At 34.7% G+C, this 19,239-nt stretch overlaps 2 protein-coding genes across 2 annotated transcripts in view; one reads left to right on the top strand and one right to left on the bottom strand.

The window, feature by feature from the left end:
• Positions 1–19,239, top strand: part of LOC106110430 (unc-112-related protein-like) — a 42,035-nt gene that overhangs the window by 12,775 nt on the left and 10,021 nt on the right. The window lies entirely within an intron of this gene.
• Positions 16,215–19,239, bottom strand: part of LOC106110481 (transcriptional repressor CTCF-like) — a 7,537-nt gene continuing 4,512 nt past the window's right edge. Inside the window, exons 7-12 of the mRNA XM_013292326.1 lie at positions 18,760–18,910; positions 18,002–18,171; positions 17,475–17,611; positions 16,873–17,101; positions 16,585–16,759; positions 16,215–16,356 (exon numbers count right to left, since the gene is read on the bottom strand). Coding sequence (XP_013147780.1) covers positions 16,271–16,356; positions 16,585–16,759; positions 16,873–17,101; positions 17,475–17,611; positions 18,002–18,171; positions 18,760–18,910 — 948 coding nt within the window. The 3' untranslated portion in view covers positions 16,215–16,270. The remainder of the gene's footprint in view (positions 16,357–16,584; positions 16,760–16,872; positions 17,102–17,474; positions 17,612–18,001; positions 18,172–18,759; positions 18,911–19,239) is intronic.

The following is a 19,239-nucleotide window of genomic DNA, read 5'->3' as shown; positions in this document are numbered from 1 at the left end:
TATCCGAGGAAAAAAGATCATAATCCCATGTCTACGTTTGCGGTGCTATTTTACACTTTATGCACTTGTGTTAAGGCGTATTTGGATTAAAATGCATTTATCGTCGATTTGTTGAGTAGGTTCCCACGCGAAAATTATTTCCGATGGTGGCGAATGGAGAGATAAATGTTTAAACTATTGCGAGCTGCTGTGAAGGTACATATTGAAGTGTACATGACCTATTTAATACGTGACTTGTGTGATGTGAAGAAATCTCGACCTATGTTATGTATAAGATATCTTTATCAGAAAATATTTGCATAAGTCATACGACATTTGATATTTTAGAAACTTTAAATAAGATGTATATATGTTGCGTTGAATAATTTAATTAACCATACTCCATACTAATATAATTGCGAAAATTCATATGGATGTTTGTTAGAGTTTGTAGCCTAAACCGCTGAACTGATTTCTATGAAATTTGGGTACTTACTTATGTTTTTTTCTTTAATTTCATGCGGACAGACTCGCAATCGAAAGCTAGTAGAGTATATATACGTATTCATATTCTCGTGGTAGAGATCATCTCAGATGCCTTCGAGGATCTCTTTAAATATATTGTTACTAGCTTTCGCCCGCGACTCTGCCCACCTAGAATTAAAAAAAAACAAAAGTGAATAGCCTATGTGTTCTTCCAGACTATGTTCTTCATCTATGCAATATTTCATCGAAATCCGTCAGGCCGTTTAGGCTCGATTCTAACAAACATTCATCCATCCATCCATTTAAAAATTTATAATATTAGTAAAAAGTAAGATTAAGTAATCCGGACTTGAAACTGTATACAGACACGACACCGATATCCCCGTTGTAAGATGACTCAATAACATAAGAATTCAATTAATTTTAACAAGTTGAATACCAGACGTGCAGAGTGGCACATGGCGGGCTATGTCCCATCTGAAATAGACGATAGTCTATTTATATCGTGCATCCGCCCTGCGCACGCGCAAGGAACATGGCGCCGGTGTTCTTTGCCTACGTCCGATTCTGTTTCATCAATGAATTAAATTTGCTAATCAAAATTCAATTAATACAACTGCTACTGAATCATCCTTTCACTCATTGTTTACTCATAACTTTGATAACAAATGTCGATATACGCACACTACATTTTGTCTGATGGTTTAAATGTCTATTTAAGTCGAGATTTAGCCCATTGTGCCTCTCGACGCGTTTCGTGACCGCCGCCTAATAGTATGCAATGCAATCGATTATTGTGCTGTTATTAAAGCATAATTTGAAATTTTAACCGCCTATCAAATTTGCGAAAGTCAATTTGATAGAAAGCCCTTCCTCCGGACCGGAAACATTTCATCAATCACTCGCTCACGCTAAACTAAAAAGGCAATGGATTCTCATTATGTGAACGCCCACGCCTTAACCCGTTTTTGCTTTTATAGTCATTTTTCATACGCTCCATGTTATGCGTTTATTTTTATTCAGAAACAGACTATAGAAGCAGGGCCGGTTTTAGCATTATAAAATTTTTGAACCCTTGTTTTTTATATAAAAGCAGAAAAAAGCTTGGCCATAATTCCTATTGAAGTTTTGATAAAAGATTAAGAGTACGCACTAATAACTACAGCTCATATAGAACATGTTTCTCGAAATATACTTGTAACAATAAATACTAGTAATTCACATATTATAATTTAATTCTCTGACTCATAAACTGCTGTGCAAATAACAATTCCTATCAGGATCTATTTACATACCAACAATAACTAAATAGTAGCTCTTTGACTTTTAAATGACTGGATCTGACACGGCGCACATAATACGTCAAATAAAAACAAACTAACAAAACTCAAAACACAAAATGAGCACGCAAGCAAGCAAGTTTAGGTAAGTCCTAAACTTACTTGCTTGTGTGCTCTTTTCGTATGTGTAAATTATTAATGGACGACCACTTATAAACAATTAAAATGTGCGCGTGTATGTATAATATGCACATGTGTGATTGCATTTTTACTTAAACCCCGCGGAAAGTAGCAGAATTGATTGAGTTCAACGCCAGCCTCGTCCGTTTCTTTATAGTCAAAGCAGCCAGTAGTTGTAATTGCTTTGTTTCGATGTTCGTATCTCTAGAAACTCCTACTTTGGTATTGTCTTGTGTTCTTGACAGATCTGTTTAAGGAGTTTATATGAAGCGATGAGGAGCGTTTAAAGGAAGTAGTACGGACAAAAACACGCAGTGAGGACGTTATGAATATTTTAAAATGTGTTTATGGCTGAACAAACAGCACGGATCGCACCCATAGTGATGTAATTACCATGACGAATTGTCTATGTTTTAAAAAAGTAATACGTCGACATACTTTGTCCTCAGCTAAATCAATAGTAGTTCTATGCAAGTTCATTAGTAAGTATGATAATTAAATGCAAAGTAAAATATTAAATTTGAATCAAGCCTGAAGTCTTATATAATTGTTTTTATAACGCAGTAAGACGTATACCAGAGAAAATGTGAATCCTACCAGGACATTTTGCGAAAAAATTTGTGGAGTGACATGGTGTAAAGTACACCGACAAATCTCATACAAATTGTCAACGATTTTACTTGTATGTTTTCTCAAATTTTCGTGCTAGTTTAGTCTACGAAACTTTAAATTTAACAAGATAAAATTTTAAACGAATACTTTTATCGATGCTGAAAATTGTTTGAAATACCCTCAGAGTTATTTCTATAGTTATTATTTAGATGTAATTAATCCATTCATAATACCGCAACCCACAACCACATGATAAACAATGTATGAAGAAATTCAATTACATTGATAAACCAGATTTGTAGTTGTGGGCGCAGTTGTAAAAAACACCATCGTCTTTTTTGCTATCTGTATCGTAAATTATGCATGGCTCGTGGGCGTTGCGAAGATATCTTAACCCATATGGTTAATGTTAATCTTATACATATCGATGAGTCACAAAGAATAGTCAAATGACTCACATACTTTCCTTGCGCGTTTAGTGCTTTGTTACGGTTAGGGCCAGTATACACGGAAGCAGTTAACCTTCTAGCAGTCAGTGCATGCTAGCATCGCTTCGTGTATGGCTAACTTCGAATGCTGATCGTACACTTCATAATTTGCCCGCGACTCCATCCACGTGGAATTAAAAAAAAACGAAAGTGAGTAGCATATGTGTTCTTTCAGACTATCCTCTATATCTGTGCCAAGTTCCATCGAAATCCGTTCAGCCGTTTAGACTACAAACTCTAACAAACATCCATCCATCTAAACTTTCGCATTTATAATATTCAATTCTCCTATAATGATATCTACATGTAAATAACTCGATGTGTCCATAAAAGTTTGTATTGAGTAATATCAACGTTATTTACCTATAAGTATAAATGTATGCATATTGGAATTAATTCTACAAATAAAACGTAAACTGGGTCACGGTCCGTCGTGAACCTCTTTGACTCGTATCGCTTCACCTTTGTTCTCAATGTTTACATGACATCATGTGTTAAAGCGTTCATTAAAAGGAGTTTTTTTGATCAATTGCGCTTTTAGTTGGTCGACTAGTTGCATATCAAATGTTTTTTTAGTAGTTGGTCGACTGGTTGCTCGATTAATCGACACGTTCGTGGAGATTTCATCTACATTTTATTATTATCTACAGTTAACGGGAAATGTTATTATATATGTTATATCATTGTATTTTGTAATGTTATTTTTAAGAAGTTCTTTCCATCGATAAATAGAAAGGCTTGTTGATAAGTAATTTTGTTGATGCCAATAGTTAATGTTGCATTACACATTCCTACAGTAATTTTTATAAGCAATTCGACTACGTACCCTCTGTCAGCTTTCAATTCGGCCACACTAAGGGCTGATGCACACTAAAACGAAGTTATTGTCAAACATGTAAAGCATAAACTTATGCATTATTTTTAACGTGCTAATGGTAAACAGAAACTTTTAGAAAAACCCAATTAATGTAGCTTTCTAGAATACTTTTATGAATAATATCAGTGCTTGTTTAATGATTTCCAAAATATCTAACATAGCTAATTGTTTCTCGCAACTTCGCTAGTGGAAAATTAAAAATTATAAAAATCAAACAGCCTATGCTACTCACTGATAACGTAGCTTTTTAGTAGTAAAAGAATTTCTGAAATCGGCCCAGTAGTTTTTGAGTTATTTCAATACATACATAAATACAAATCTTTCCTTTTTATAATATTAGTATAGATTTTGACCTTTTCTCAGGGAAACTGGATAAGGACAACATTTTATTTATTAAGACAACTCGAAAAGGTTTTGTTTTAACAGTGAATACTAAAGAATACTCGAATAATGTTTTTACTTTTGTGTATATGTACCCTAAGAATTAAATTCTCAACGTAAGCGATCGGCCATTAGTGTGCCCTTATTTTTTCGATGTCTCAGGCAACTGCGCATTTGCTGCGACTCGTAACTTAATAACCAACGACAATTCCGATTGATACGCTCCAATTGCGGTCTCCATTTAAGAATAATAGAACTTTCGTTGCACTGAAACGTTATAATTGTCTCTCATTGACACTTCTTTTTAAAGTACACTAGCTGTTGCTTGCGACTTCGTCTGCGTGAAATAAAAAAGTCAAAAAGTAGCCTATGTTACAAACTGATAACGTTGCTTTTTAATTATGAAAGAATTTTTGACATCAATCCAGTGGTGTTTGAGTTATTTTAATACATACAAATATACGTAAAAATACAAATCTTTCCTGTTTATAACATTAGTGTAGATGGCTAACAAGTTACTAGAGTATTAGTCTAAAACAACGAAATTAGCGACAGAGGCAAACTTGCTGTTGTGTTGAGTAACAACAGAACTGTTTCTGTTCCTCTGTAGGAAAGACCTACAGAAAGAGGAAAATGTGTATACTCTCTGTCAAATCTAGTTACCTTCCCATCTTTTAACAAGTATACATTTGTAACTAACATCGTTGAATTAATTCCAAGCTGCGTGCGATTAACTTATCCGGCGCCAACATTGATTGTACAAAGCCGCATTGGACAATGGCATCTGTGTCGAACAGCTGTTGGACATATTAAAATTCTAAATGCATTGACGTCATGCACTGGCCCATTCAGTGCACGCTCGCACGCACATCGAGCGTACACTGTATTTGTGTGACAATCACATACTTAGAAATTATATGTGCAAATTAATCCTTACATTAGTTGTTTAGGCTTCTATAAGATTAATTTTCTCAGTATTAGTTCTAATTTGGGCTTATTTCTAAGAAATCTATTTAGCGATTAGCGTTCAAGTCTATATCAGTTTTTTGTAATAGCCTTAGCCGCTTATTTAAGTTCAATGACCTCCAAATATACCGATACGATTGACTAATCAAACTCATCAGAGCGTAGACATCACTCAATAAACCAATCCGTATCAATATTTCTATAGCCCATTTATACACAACTTGATTTAATTTATAGGTACTTTAGATATTCATTGTTTATATTTTACCAGCACACTTTCTTATATCGATAGTACTTAGTCATTCTACAATGCAGGCAAAGGTCAACGACATGATTGGACGACGATCTGCGAACGTGCTAAGTGAATAATGGTAGCTTCTCCCATATGATACAAATAAACATTTTCCTGTTACCTACGGGAACAAATGGCCGTTTTGTTGTTTGTTATAGTTTCACATTATCTACTCTCTGCATTTGGCTAATTCTTTGGATACGTTGTCAATAAGAGACTAACTCATTTTATATTGACCTTTTACTCTTTGGCCATATACCATTCATGTAGGGTCGTCGTTCATGGCTTTATAAAGCTTATTGTTTTGTACTGCCTTTAGCCTACTCTATATTTGACCGTAAACTGATACATTGGCTAAGTTGATTCTTCTACAGCAGAAATAGTCAAACTGTTGATTACTCCAAAATTTGGACCATTTTATTTCTGCTAAAAATTTTGCTATAACTTTTTGCTGTTGTTGATCTTAGTATGGAGATAAAATTCTTTGCAATCTTTAGCTTCCCAAATAAGACTATCGCTGGTTTCGTTACACTTTAGTCGTCCTAAAAACAAGTTTGCTAAGCGTTGTGTTGTAAGAGTAGAGGCGAGGCGTTACGCTTTCGTGAGAAAAACAGTGATGTCGACACCCGATAGCCCGCGATAACCTTATCAGCGTCGAAAAGTGATCCCGCGTACTACTTTACAACTGGACTTAAAGGATGCTATGTTGTATTTACTTAGCCGAGATTTGGATATCATTCGAAGTAAATGAAGAAAGTAAGTAAATAAGTAAGTAAATGAAAGAAGTAAATGATGGAAAAGTTGCAAGATCTAACACTTATATTCATCTAAAGTTCATTGAACTATGGGTAACTTAATGGTTGAAAAAAAACACGACTTTCAATTTTAAGTATGGTATGTGAGACCATTACAAACAAATGATTATTGTTAGTTAAGTCCACGAAGCTATTCTCCTTTTGCGAAATAACTCTTTCCCTTTAAATCTTCCAAGCTAGTAGTTAAATTTAAATTGTTTCTAACAACACGTGAGGTAATTCGTTAGATAGATTTAACCGGTGCCCGCTAATAGACGGCCGGTAGCGAGCCTCAATTGATAATTGGTGTGCCATTGTTAATTGTGCCACGGCCGCGAACTGGTATCGTCTAGCAACGTATCCATTGTTAGCTGAACCACGTCTTTCGTTATGTAGCTGTTCAAATGTTTTGTAAATCCACAACCGATACACTCGTATATATTGACATCTTTATGATTATTCTCCAAAACAGTTGAAATAATATATTATACAAATGTTTCGACACTAGGATTTACGGTTATAGTTCAACACACTAGTTCAGCTACATGCAATGTATCGAATTAGTGACTGTATCTACAAATCTCTGAAACTAATGCGATAACATCAACATGTCCTTAATCTTTCGTTAGTTCGATTGTTCGTATCACGATTTGTTGATTGACAAATCTGAATAAACCCCAAATTTGTCGACAATAGATTTAAGATTAAATTTCACATATCATTTGCTAAATACTCGATCCAGTTGCGATATATCGGTGTTATTTTGTTTCGACTGCCGTGATATTAGTGTAAACAGATGTTGTCTCCATTTTGTCAAAGAGAATGAAAGAGATGACATTATTGTACCAATATGCTGTAAGACGCTATTCATTTATTGATTGACTTATACTTTCACTAATCGTCTCGTCTGGTGATGATTGCATAGAATTTGGTCCGTTATTTTTGGCATTGAGTGTAGAGTATGAAGGTGTGTTGTCAGCGAAAAATGAATGTAGCTTTAGAATACGATTGACCTCGGATCTAATCCATTCAAGTTATAAACTTGAAAATGTTATATTAGTAGTCAAATAGTTTTTGTTTACGTAAATTCATGTTTAGTAATATTTTTTTTTGTTTCCAGGTAAAGGTGAGATTTAAAGCCAGTACGAAATATACATTTGGTGAGTGGAATTAAAATTCGTGTAAGAAAACAACTGTTTTGCAGTAACCTTGACAATACTAATTTCAATTGGATTGAATTACAATATTACACAGAAAATGTTATTATGTAAATCAAATTTAACGGCTAAGGTATATGGTTGAAAATCGTTTAACGCACTGTGTATTCTATTATGTTTGTGTGTAATTGTACATTTACTACGGAACATTGTATTATTATGTTTTGAGTAAAATATGAATTTATACTTGTCAATATCAAATTGGAGACAAAGGGCATGTTCCACCAAATTATAAATTGTCTCATAACAATCCAACGTGTAAAATATGTGATTTAGCTATCGATTTTTTTTCCCTTATCTGACAGTGACGTCATTTTTAAGCTATCTGAGCCTCTATCAGCCAGTGGTGGGACAGGCCCTAAGTAAGAATAGGTAGCTTTATTTCGAGAGAACTAAGGTTCTTAATAGTCTAGTAGTAAAAATATTATTAAAAAGTAATAAGTAATTTTACTCCCACATAATAGCCTTCCTATCATCTATATTAAACCAGTACTTATCATATATAACAAACCTTTCACCACCTCAGGCTACACGAGTACCTTATTATCTAATCTCCCACGGTTAGCAATGGCGATTTACCAACTGTTTCTTGTCAATGGAGCCGTGAATGGAATGCCTCAGTAGGCGGCCCTTTTACACACAGGGGCGTTCATTTTTTGCACTAACTTTTGATTATATTATGTTGCGTTTAGAAAGCGTGAATAGATTGACAACAGACATTTTATGAAATATAACGAGCAAAAAGATTCTCTAGGGTTACTTCGAATTTAATTAATTTCTTACAGATCTAATGGATTATTCCCAACCATCACCTGCTCTTTCCTCGCGTGGGGACAGATGAGAGTTCAAAGTTTCATCCGTCCCACCTTTTGCGACGAGTTGTGTTGGAACTTATTTTATTTCAGAACAGTTCCATCTGTCACCTTATTAGTGATAAACTAATTAACTAGTTAATACTAAACGGTGGGATGGGCGAAACTTTATTCTCATCTTTCCCCACGTGGGGACTGAGTGTGGTGACGGTTAGGAATGATCCGATGTGATGATCTAATGCGATCTAAGGTAACTTTATTACTTTAAATTGTGACGTAACACTAATAATGTTCAAGAAAAAATCGTCTAGTAAAGTTAACAATCATATTTGTATATCCACCTTGCATGCGTTCCGCAAATTAAAAATTCGTCAGTACAGCGCGTGATTCTAACGTTTTCAAAGACATTTAAGAAATATATAGACTAGACGTAGTGAACATTTTTTCACCGGTAACTTCTTTGAAAGGTAATGTTAGTTGTCAAGTTTAGTACGCCACCTTATATCCATGTATTGACGTTATAAAACACTTTACATAATTATCTTTTGTTATAAAATTTAAAAAAAAACAGTGATTGAGGACCTATTAATAGCGTTAGTGAGGATCATGTGAAAAATGTCTCAGTGAAGCGTCAATTACGCTTCCTCTATATATTTTTAAAATTTATTTTAACATTTTATGTGTAAATATCCCTGATCATAAGTCAAACACGCGAGAACGACATAATGACATCCATCCTGTTTCACGTGCACAGAACAATTAGAGCGAGGCTATTAAAATAATGTTTTCATATTTCAACACGACTCCACGTGTCTCATTGTTCTGGTATAATGGGGTTACGAAACCTAACAGTGAACCTCTGTGATTATACGGTTTACCTTTTGTTTGGTTTTATTATAATTGATTAGCTATGCGTGTACGGTACTTTTTTCTAGTGTATTCTATGTAGTTATAGTATTTCATCGGATGTAGATCCGAATCCCAAAGCGATTTCAGAGTAATTTTGACCTTAGCTTTGTTATTGCTGCTGCATATTGACCTTTGTTAAAACAATATATCGCAAATGTTGAAGCTATAATTCTGATCTCATAGCGTCGATCACTGCAGTTTCCGCAAACCGGTATCCTTTGAAACAGTCATATATTTCAGATATCCATTATTCAATTCTAAAACCAATGTGTAGAGATCATTTTTGAATAATTCTATGTGATGATATTTAATGTTATCAAGAAAACAAAACTTGTCATATTATTATTGCCTTTACGCTTATTGTAATGTTTAATTCAATATTATATAGCTATATATAGTGCTATATTTGGAATTTGTTTGAACTTTTTTTAGGGTTATATTCTTAAAATGTTTGGCTTGTTGATATTTGCTATTAATGTTTCTTAGATATCATGTTCACACATTAATAGGTATATTTCATCGGAAAACTTTTTAACATGTATTTGCTAAATAACCATGGAAATGAAAACTTTCTCCAATAATATAGAAGCTTTGACTTTACAGCAACGATTATCGGAATACCTACATTTTTACATCGTCTAAAAGAGAATCGTTTCGGAAATATCGAACGAATTTTCTAACAAGTAAATCTTTAAGAGTCAGCCTTTAAGTCAACTGATCATTTTTGTTGACTAGAACCTTGTAAAGTTATTCGAAGATAAAAACAGAAATGTTTTATTCCGAAGTTTCATCAACAAAATAATAAAAAACTTGTGTACTTACAAATCTAGTACGAAGGTTTAAATAAAAACCAGTAGTTAAGGTTTCGAACAAACCGTACATTACTCGACGCTATGCCAGTTAATTAGTTTTTACCTAAACGACAACATGGTAAATCGCATTTTTTTGTTAAGACGGACATACACGTGCAAATGCAAACATTTTAACTTTGTAGAGAAAGTATGTTTATCATTTAATTTTGGTTAATTGAATTGTGATGAAAAGCTTCAAATCTTCGAAAAAGTACCGAAATTGACGTAAATCAAAATACATCAATCGAAATAAATCGATCTTATTTGAAATCAACATTCTTTAGAATTTCATCAGAAAAAAAAACAAAGTAAGCCTTCGTGTTCTTCCAGACTATTCTCTAAATCTATGCAAAATTTCATTGAGATCCGTTTAACAGTTCAAACTACAAACTCTAAAAAACATCCATCCATGAAAACTTTCGCATTAATAATATAACTTAGATGATCAGTATAACATGTAACGTGTATTCCCGCCTTTACGTACGCGAAAGGAATATAAAGAGGTTATCGAAACTCTTTTACAGTCCCAGAAAGGTTATGTTTTACATTTCATTAGTGTTATTAGTTTATCTGATTTTACTTAAGTTGCAACCGACTTGTCGATTGAATTCTAGCGATGTAGGACTATTTACGTTGCGTTGGAGGCGTAAGCAGTAATTTCACAGTTAAGAGCAGACAAGGTATGCTTTAGTGCGTGCCGCATACCTCCCTAATTGATCTCGATCCTACCGGTTTTGCAGTCTTGATGCAACCGTGTTGCGCGGAATAAAAATCTTATCATTTTTTTTATATTTTATAATGCAAATTTTTGATTCATGAATATATTTATGGTTATAACTGCTTTATGGTCATTAAGGGAAATGCTTAGTGTAGATGTAATTTACATTAAGGCCCGCGTAACTTACTAATAAACGACGCAAATTCTTACATCAACAGCCATGAACTAAACTGAGTAAAGACAAATATTAGTAAAAATTTTACGTTTAGTTCGTTTATTCCTAAATTTAATTTTATACCGCGTTTATTTATAAGGCTGTTAGTATTTAGTTGTTTTTCACTGTAAAACATCTATCACTCTTTAATATATAGGTATTGGTATCCATACAAAGATTACTTGATTTTTTCTAACTTATAAAGTTATAAGTGAGTGAAAAATAATAATGATGGTATTATAGTTTTCATATATCTAAGCGGATCCTAACTTCACCTGCGTCGCTACGGAGAACAGAATTTTAGGTGTAGTCGGATGCGGGGGAGAGCAGTGGACACCGTGCCGTTCTAGGACCGTCAAGATATTTGAATAACGTAATACAAATTGTAAAGCGTTACTCACTATCGAAGCAGTTTGACGCCAATGTACGAGGAAAACAGATTTACCCATATAAGGCAAAATAACTTCATAATTTGTATGAATTATAGTTGACTACATAATCTAGGATGACTCAACTCTGATAACTTGTTATGTGTTACAAAACTCATTAAACATACTCTCTGATAGCTTAGTATTTAATTATGTCGTCTGCTTTTGTAACTTTGATTCGATTTAATAAATGTATTTTATTTGTAACTATTTGTTGCTAGCGACTTCGTCCCCGTGAAATTAAAAGAAACAATAAGTTATATATTACATTACTGATAACATAGCTAATGATAGAAGAATTTTTAAAATCGGCCCATTAGTTTTTGAGTTATTTCAATACATACAAAAATACAAATCTTTTCTCTTTATAATATTCATCATCACCAGCTCACTATACGTCCCCACCGAGGGGCTTGGGCCTACCCTAAATTAGGGTGACTAGGCCATAGTCAACCACGCTGGCCCAATGCGGGTTGGTTGACTTCACACTTATCTTTGAATTTCTTCGCCGATATGTGCAGGTTGCATCACGATGTTTTCCTTCACCGTAAGCACGTCGGGTAAATTATGTACATATGAAAAATCGAAAATCACATTGGTACATGTCGGGATTCAAACCCAAGACCTGTAGATTTACAAGTCAAGTGCTTAAATCATTGAGCCACCGACGCTCTTTATTTATAATATTAGTACGAGTAGATAATTATTACGTTTTTATCCGTGACTTGACCTTGATATGAATAACAGTACTGAATTAGCTATGTTACCCATTTAATGGGTTTTTACAATTGCTATCTACTGTAACATGTATGTTAAGGAATGTCCAACATGTGTTCTCATGTAATGTTATAGTTAAGCTAGCGTTTATTTTATATGAATGTAAAGAGATGAAACTAGAGAAAATTTTTGCATTAAAATAATCTTAGTATACTTGAAAGGAAAATAGCAAGCCAGTTAACCTGTACCCCATTGCCTCAGAGATCAGGTGTGGGCTGGCGGAAGCCGTGGGCGACTGTTGCCCACGGTCTTACGTCATGTCACCAGCTGTGTAGGATACTATTTGTTTACTATAATAGATTATATAAACATTTAAATGATCTTGTTAATATGGTATTTTAATTCCCTTTTTACTGAAAATTTCGTCGTCTATACATTACTAGAAAAAACTTTCTCCGATTCCATAATATTGTCATTGATGAAGATGTTTTTAGATTATGTAACGCCATATTTTTAAATATTAAAAGCTACAAGGGGGAAAAGGCATGAATTGATCTCAATTCCGATCTCAGTACTAATCATACTAATATTATAAATGCATAAGTATATATGGATCTGAATGTTGGGCAGTAAAAGGGACGGATGAAAGGAGAATACATGTAGCAGAAATGCGAATGTTAAGATGGATGTGTGGGGTAATACGATTGGATAAGATACGAAATGAGTATATTAGGGGAAGTTTGAGAGTAGTCCCAGTGGTCGAGAAAATAAGGAGTAAAAGGTTAGAGTGGTATGGGCATGTTATGAGAAGGGATGAATCGCATGTAACAAGAAGGACGTTAGTTATGAATGTGGAGGGGTACATCGGTAAAGGTAGACCTAGAAAGAGATGGATGGATTGCGTGAAAGGTGACATGATCAAGAAGGGAGTGATGACTGAGATGACGGATGATAGAATGCTTTGGAGGACGAAAACCCGGTGCGCCGACCGTACGGGAGTAGGATAAGGCAGGGAAGATGATGATGAATGTTTGTTAGTGTTTAAAGCCTAAACTGCTGAACGGATCATGCCACAAGAGTTATTCAATGCCTCTAATTATTGTAATATCTTACTGTAACAAAATCATAAAATTTCAACACCAAGTTTTCTGGTGTTTAGTGGAAGGTAATCATGGCGCAGTTGTGCTAACAAGCAAGTGTACCAACACTACATTCCGATTTAAAAGCCTGCGTAATGTAATGAAATCACTATGCAAATGTCACATACCTTCTAATGTGTCAAAATGCTGAGCGTAAATATAGACCGGTGTAGAATTTTCTAAGTGGAACAGAATTAACACACGCATCAAGGATTTTCGCATTCAATAATTCTACAAAAGAAAATCTTAGAAGCGGTAGTCCTGTAAATATGGAGAAAGTCGTAATTACCTACTTAAATATTGACTGATGTAAGTCGAAGTGCTGTCGTCGCATCGCCAGACCACTCAATACAAATTAACGAAGACTAAACAAAATAAACAGAATGGACGCACCAGTATTTGCCCCCGTTTGTTTTACGACACTAGTGTGATTTATTTACTTTGCACAGATAACAGTACTGTTTAATTACTTTGTCTGTTTCATATTTACTCTGTGCAAGAGTGCGGGATAGCTTCGCGTTTGCGTCGAGCGTAATGGATACTAGTAACTATGGATATCAACAAGGAAAATTTAGACCAGTGGTATCCATTGCGTTTTAACGGATATTTAGAATGCAAACCTGCCGGCTAATCTCAACAATGTCGACCCAATTAAATTAGCCAAACTTCCTGTTATGCGAACTTAATCGGTCGATGTGCTGTGTTCCATTATTAGCGGTTATTGAGTTGATTTAAACAATATCAAGACAACTTTTGTATATAGAGTATAATACGAATAAAAAAATGTTGTTTTTCATTTGCTTAATCGTATTTTATAGTGCATTTTATTTAGATTAACTTGTCTGTTATATGTGTGCCGTATGTCTTGTCTTAAATTTTTTAATGTTGATGTCCACTAACTACATAATACAAGGTATATCTTATATACTCGCTTACATTAGTCATGTTTCCTACTTTATAACCTATCAGTGAGTACTCGAGTAACGATATAGATGTCATCGGCTCGTCCGTGGCGACGCTGGACGAGTACACAAGATTATTTCCGTCTTGTCCCACATAGCCGTCAGACGTCGATAAAGCTGAGAATAACTACCCAATTAGTAGGAAAATCTTACGAAACAATAACGTCGTAAAAATGTATTTAAAATTGTACCATTTTAAAGTAATGAAAAATGCATTAACGGTCTGGTAACGAAAATGATTTGAAGTCTTTGAATTTATATGGACAAATTTTATTATGTATCGTATTAAATAATTGTTTTTTTCTTTTGTTAAACTTCAATCTATTTATTATGATATCTACAATCTTTTAAATCTTTAAAACTTCTGAACTAACTTCTTTTTAAATTTGTTTTACGAAAAATTTATAGTTATATTTTTATTTAGAAACAATAAATTAAACTGATACTCGAATGATATACGACGATACATTGTCGAGCTTTGAGACCATTTTTAGTTAATGTCAGAATTATGTAGTAGGCTTACACTGGCAATCAGTTTGTAGACAGCCATATGCAGAATACTAAATCAAGGTACGAATAAAGCTACCAACTATTGGCGCGCCTTTAAAGGACTACAACCAAGTAAGGTATAACACGAGACACTACTGGAATAATTATCAAGGCAACAATTACGATTATATAAAACCTCGTTAAAATCATTGCATATAATTGTAAGTTTCGCGTCCTGCCAATGTCCTCAAATGTGACCTTTTAAATTGCATTTTTGTCATAATTTGAACTTTATTTGTACTGATATATTGTTCAAAGTTGTAGTGTCTTTACAGATAAAACTTCATTAGAACGTTTATTTCGTTTTATCATTCTTTGAATTATTATTATTTTATAATATAAGGTGGCGAACGAGCAAGCAGCCACCTGAATCCACCGAAATGAAAGGCGACCGCTGCCCATAAACATCCGCAATTGCAGATGCGTTGCCTACCATTAATTGCCGGAGGAGACTCACATAAAGAGGACATTTCCCCTTCCTATGCGTCTCCTCAATCGTCAAATCCACTTTTTCTTCCCATCCTTTCCTCTTATGAAAGGGTGGAAAGGGAAAGGGACTAAAATTAGGCCTCCGGCACTACACTTGTCAGACGAAACGCGGAATTGCTTCCACTTCACGCCGATTTTCTGTGTGGTCGTGGTATTTCAACGAGCCGGCCAATTCGTGCGAAGATATTAAAGCAGGCTCTACCACTGTTACAATTAAAACTTACTAATTATATAGGCAATGTTGACTTTGATAGTAGATGCTTAGTCAAGTTAATGTATGTGTATGTTGAATTAGTCTTAAAATTTTAAACATAATATGCAACTTAATGCTACTCTAAGGTCTAGACTGTAAGACCCATGATTGCCGTATTCAAGCGATTCCAAAGAAATCCGAACATTGTTCAACGTTTAAAGTTTACATAATTTTTACAATTCTATGCAAATTAAATTCATGCAGAACCGGCTCGTGCCACTTACGTGATGTTTTTAGTATGATCGTATTAACATATCAATTATGTTGAGTGAATATAATTATCCTTTTATCTTAGAGTTTAATACTTTCGAAACAAGGTAAATTTCCTCGCAATTTATACTAAAGATAAATTGTGTCGACGTGTATTATTTTTAAACTGTTTCAAAAATTAAAATTGATACAGCAGAGAAAGGTTAGAAAAATAAAAGACATATTTTTTTTTGATGTAAACTATCTTTTTACATTGTGTAATGCAAATGAAACTAAATATAAACGAAATAATATATGTACACGAAAATTAAATAAAGGAGATATACTCAATGCTACTTTAAAATATCTATAAAAATGTAAATTTGTAAACTTAAAATAAATATAATCTTCATATATTTATTCCTTACACTTCGAATCTTTACCTTATCTGTTTCTTAAACATGTATATTATATAACCATAAATGTTTTCATTCATCAAATCTGAAACATAATTCTACATTGTCAATGTTCAGATCGTCCTTTACATCTTCTGAAAGCATCATCTCTTCCTCAACTGGAAATAAAAAAAAACATCTCATAATATTGACAAAAAAAAAACGAATTAATCACAGTCTTATCTGACTTTTTACTAATATTATGAATGCGTAAGTTGGGATTATTTGGATGTTACCACGTAATTCTGGAATTGAGCAAATTGATGAAAATTGGTATAAATGTAAAAATGGTCTGGAAGAATACATTGGCTACTAAATAAAGATTTTTATTATTTTTAATAACTCACCTTCTATATTCTCTTCAATAAATTGTGTCGGAACTTCAGTGATCGTTTCAGAGTCAGAACTATTGATGACTTCTATCACAAAATACGATTTTGTTTCTGTATCGTACAAAGTTATTTTTTTGTTATTATTTAGATTATCTGTATTCGCTGATTCCTCAGGTAGTTCAGCCTTTACCTGAAACATGCGTTACATATTATGACTAATGATTTTATCTTTTTATGAAGTCTCAAAAATGTGATACAATTTAAGAATACTTATTTAGATACGTTCATACAAATAAAACCAACCTTTGGCTCTTCACTGTCACATTGAACGTTTTTAATTCGTTCAGAAATCCCGATTTCTTCGGAAGCTATAGATTTTGGCTCGTGGAGAGTGAGATGGCGAGTCAGGTTGCCGAGGTAGGCGAAGGCGCGCCCACATCGCTGACAAGAATGAGTCTTCTCCTTTGATGGAGGAGGTACATATCCCGGTTTATGGTACAAATTTTCATGTCGTCGGAGCAACTGCTTCTGTCTGGAAAATAAAAAATCTTAGGTATTCGACTGTTCCAAATTTAGCTTTGTAAGCAAGAGGCACAAAATGACCTCACATTTTACGCAAAAATTTCTAAATGCCGAACCTTAAAAGTTCCTCTTAATATCAAACCACTGTTCACACAAAATTGCAATGTTGAAACACAAAACAATATAGTATTCTAGTAGTCTAGTCACGTTTATATGTTCAGAAAGTCAAGTTTTTCGTTTGAAACTGCTTACATAGTGGACCCAGTATGCAATGTCAGCGATACGAGAGAAGTGGGGGGGCTGCTAGTGAAGCTGGTCACTGGCATTAAGATGACCACGACCAAAGGCTGAAACGATGAAGAATGTGAGATAAGTAAGTGTACCTGAAGCGTTGGTCGCAGTGCGCGCAGCCAAACGGCTTAGCGGCCGTGTGCTGCAGCGCGTGCGACTTCAGGCGCGCCAACGTGCACGCCGCGAACGAGCACATTTCACACTTGAAGCACTTCTCGCCTTTATGCGTCTGCAAATATATAAAGCTATTTAAGATAAAATTGAACATTGTATACCCAATCTTTTTTTTATAATATAAACCTGAATCCGCCGAAATGGGGAAGTGACCGCTGCCCATGTACATTCGCTTACAGATGCGTTGCCTACCCTTCATTGATTGAGGAAGAGACATATAGGGGTTTTTTCCCTTTCTATGGGTTTCTCCACCATCTACTTAAGGGAAATGGACTCAAATTATATCCGGCATATACTTAGATAAAACGCGAAATTGCTTCGATTTGACGCCTGTCTTCTGTGAGGTCGTGTTATTTCACTTGCCTCCTGGCCCATTCATGCGAAGATGTTAAACCGGGCTTTACCACTGTTAAAATCTTTCGAACCCAGTCCATCAATCACCTACCTTATGATGAATTTTCCAGGTATAACGATCTGCAAACATTTCGCCACATATTTTACATTTAAATGGTTGTTCAGCTGCGGTGTGCAGCTTCTGTATGTGTAAGCGCAGGTCCGTCATGCGTCCGCACTTACTCGGGCAAATGTCACACGCGAACTCACGCCTGTCGCTTACTGCAAGCAAAGTGCTTTGTTACAAACAGACTTACATATAGTAGTAGTACAGATCAAAGAAGACCTGAGATGGGTAGACGGTGTAAATTGAAACGCAACATGTTGGTATAAATTGGAGTTCAATAGCTACAAATACATTGAGAGAAAATGTTTGACTAAGCCAAAGCCCACGAAGGGCTGTAGAGCCAAGGAAAAAGATAGGCTACAGTTTTAATGTCGAAAATTTTACTTGAAGAACAAACAACAAAAAAATGTTTTTTTACATGAGATTATAAACATTGTAATTGTATATTTTGTACCGTGTTTAATACAATCTCCGAAACGGCTGGGTTGATTTTGACGGGACTTTCACTAGAGGGTAGCTGACACTGACGGACATATAGGCTACTTTTTATTTTTAATTCCGCGCTGTCAAAATGAAGACCGATCGTTATCTCGCGAACGGGTGGACCGATTTTGACGAGGTTTGACTGGAAGGTAGCTGGTAGAAGGTAGGTGCACTCGGGTATGTTACGGCCATTATTTTAAATTCCGCAATAACGAAGTTTGCAGGCAACAGCTCGTAAGTGTATTAAATAATGAGCTTACTGTTATGTATTTGTTTGTGTGTCTTCAAAGAGTTACATTGTGTGAATTGCATATTGCAATATTCACACTTGTAAGGCTTTTCTCCGGTGTGTGTGCGCAGGTGACGCTTCAGCTTGAAAGTGTCCGCCGACGCGTACGTGCAGTGGGGACACTGTAACAAAATATATTTTACAGCTTTTACTTGTGACTGTGTTAATTTATAAATAAACTAGCTTTCGCTCGCGACGTCGCACATTGGGCTGTACCCAGTTGCTCCATAGACAACTTTATCTGATGTTTGAAATGTCTCTTTTTTTTGCTTGAATGTGCTTTGTATCAGTAAATGCATACCTTATAACGTAATATTTATCTTGTATCGATGTTTTTAGCGCAATTAGAACGTTTTCTCTAAAAATTTGTATGGAGTCGCCCTCAAAATTGGTGATAACTCAGCTATCGCACAATTGCGCCTTATTTCCTCAGAGATAACGTTTGTACAAC

Source organism: Papilio polytes, unplaced genomic scaffold (genome assembly GCF_000836215.1).
Source record: "Papilio polytes unplaced genomic scaffold, Ppol_1.0 DF820622.1, whole genome shotgun sequence".
In the NCBI taxonomy this organism is placed as follows: Eukaryota; Metazoa; Arthropoda; class Insecta; order Lepidoptera; family Papilionidae; genus Papilio; species Papilio polytes.
The sequence above is the reverse complement of the archived record's forward strand: the minus strand, read 5'-3'. Positions and strand labels throughout refer to the sequence as shown.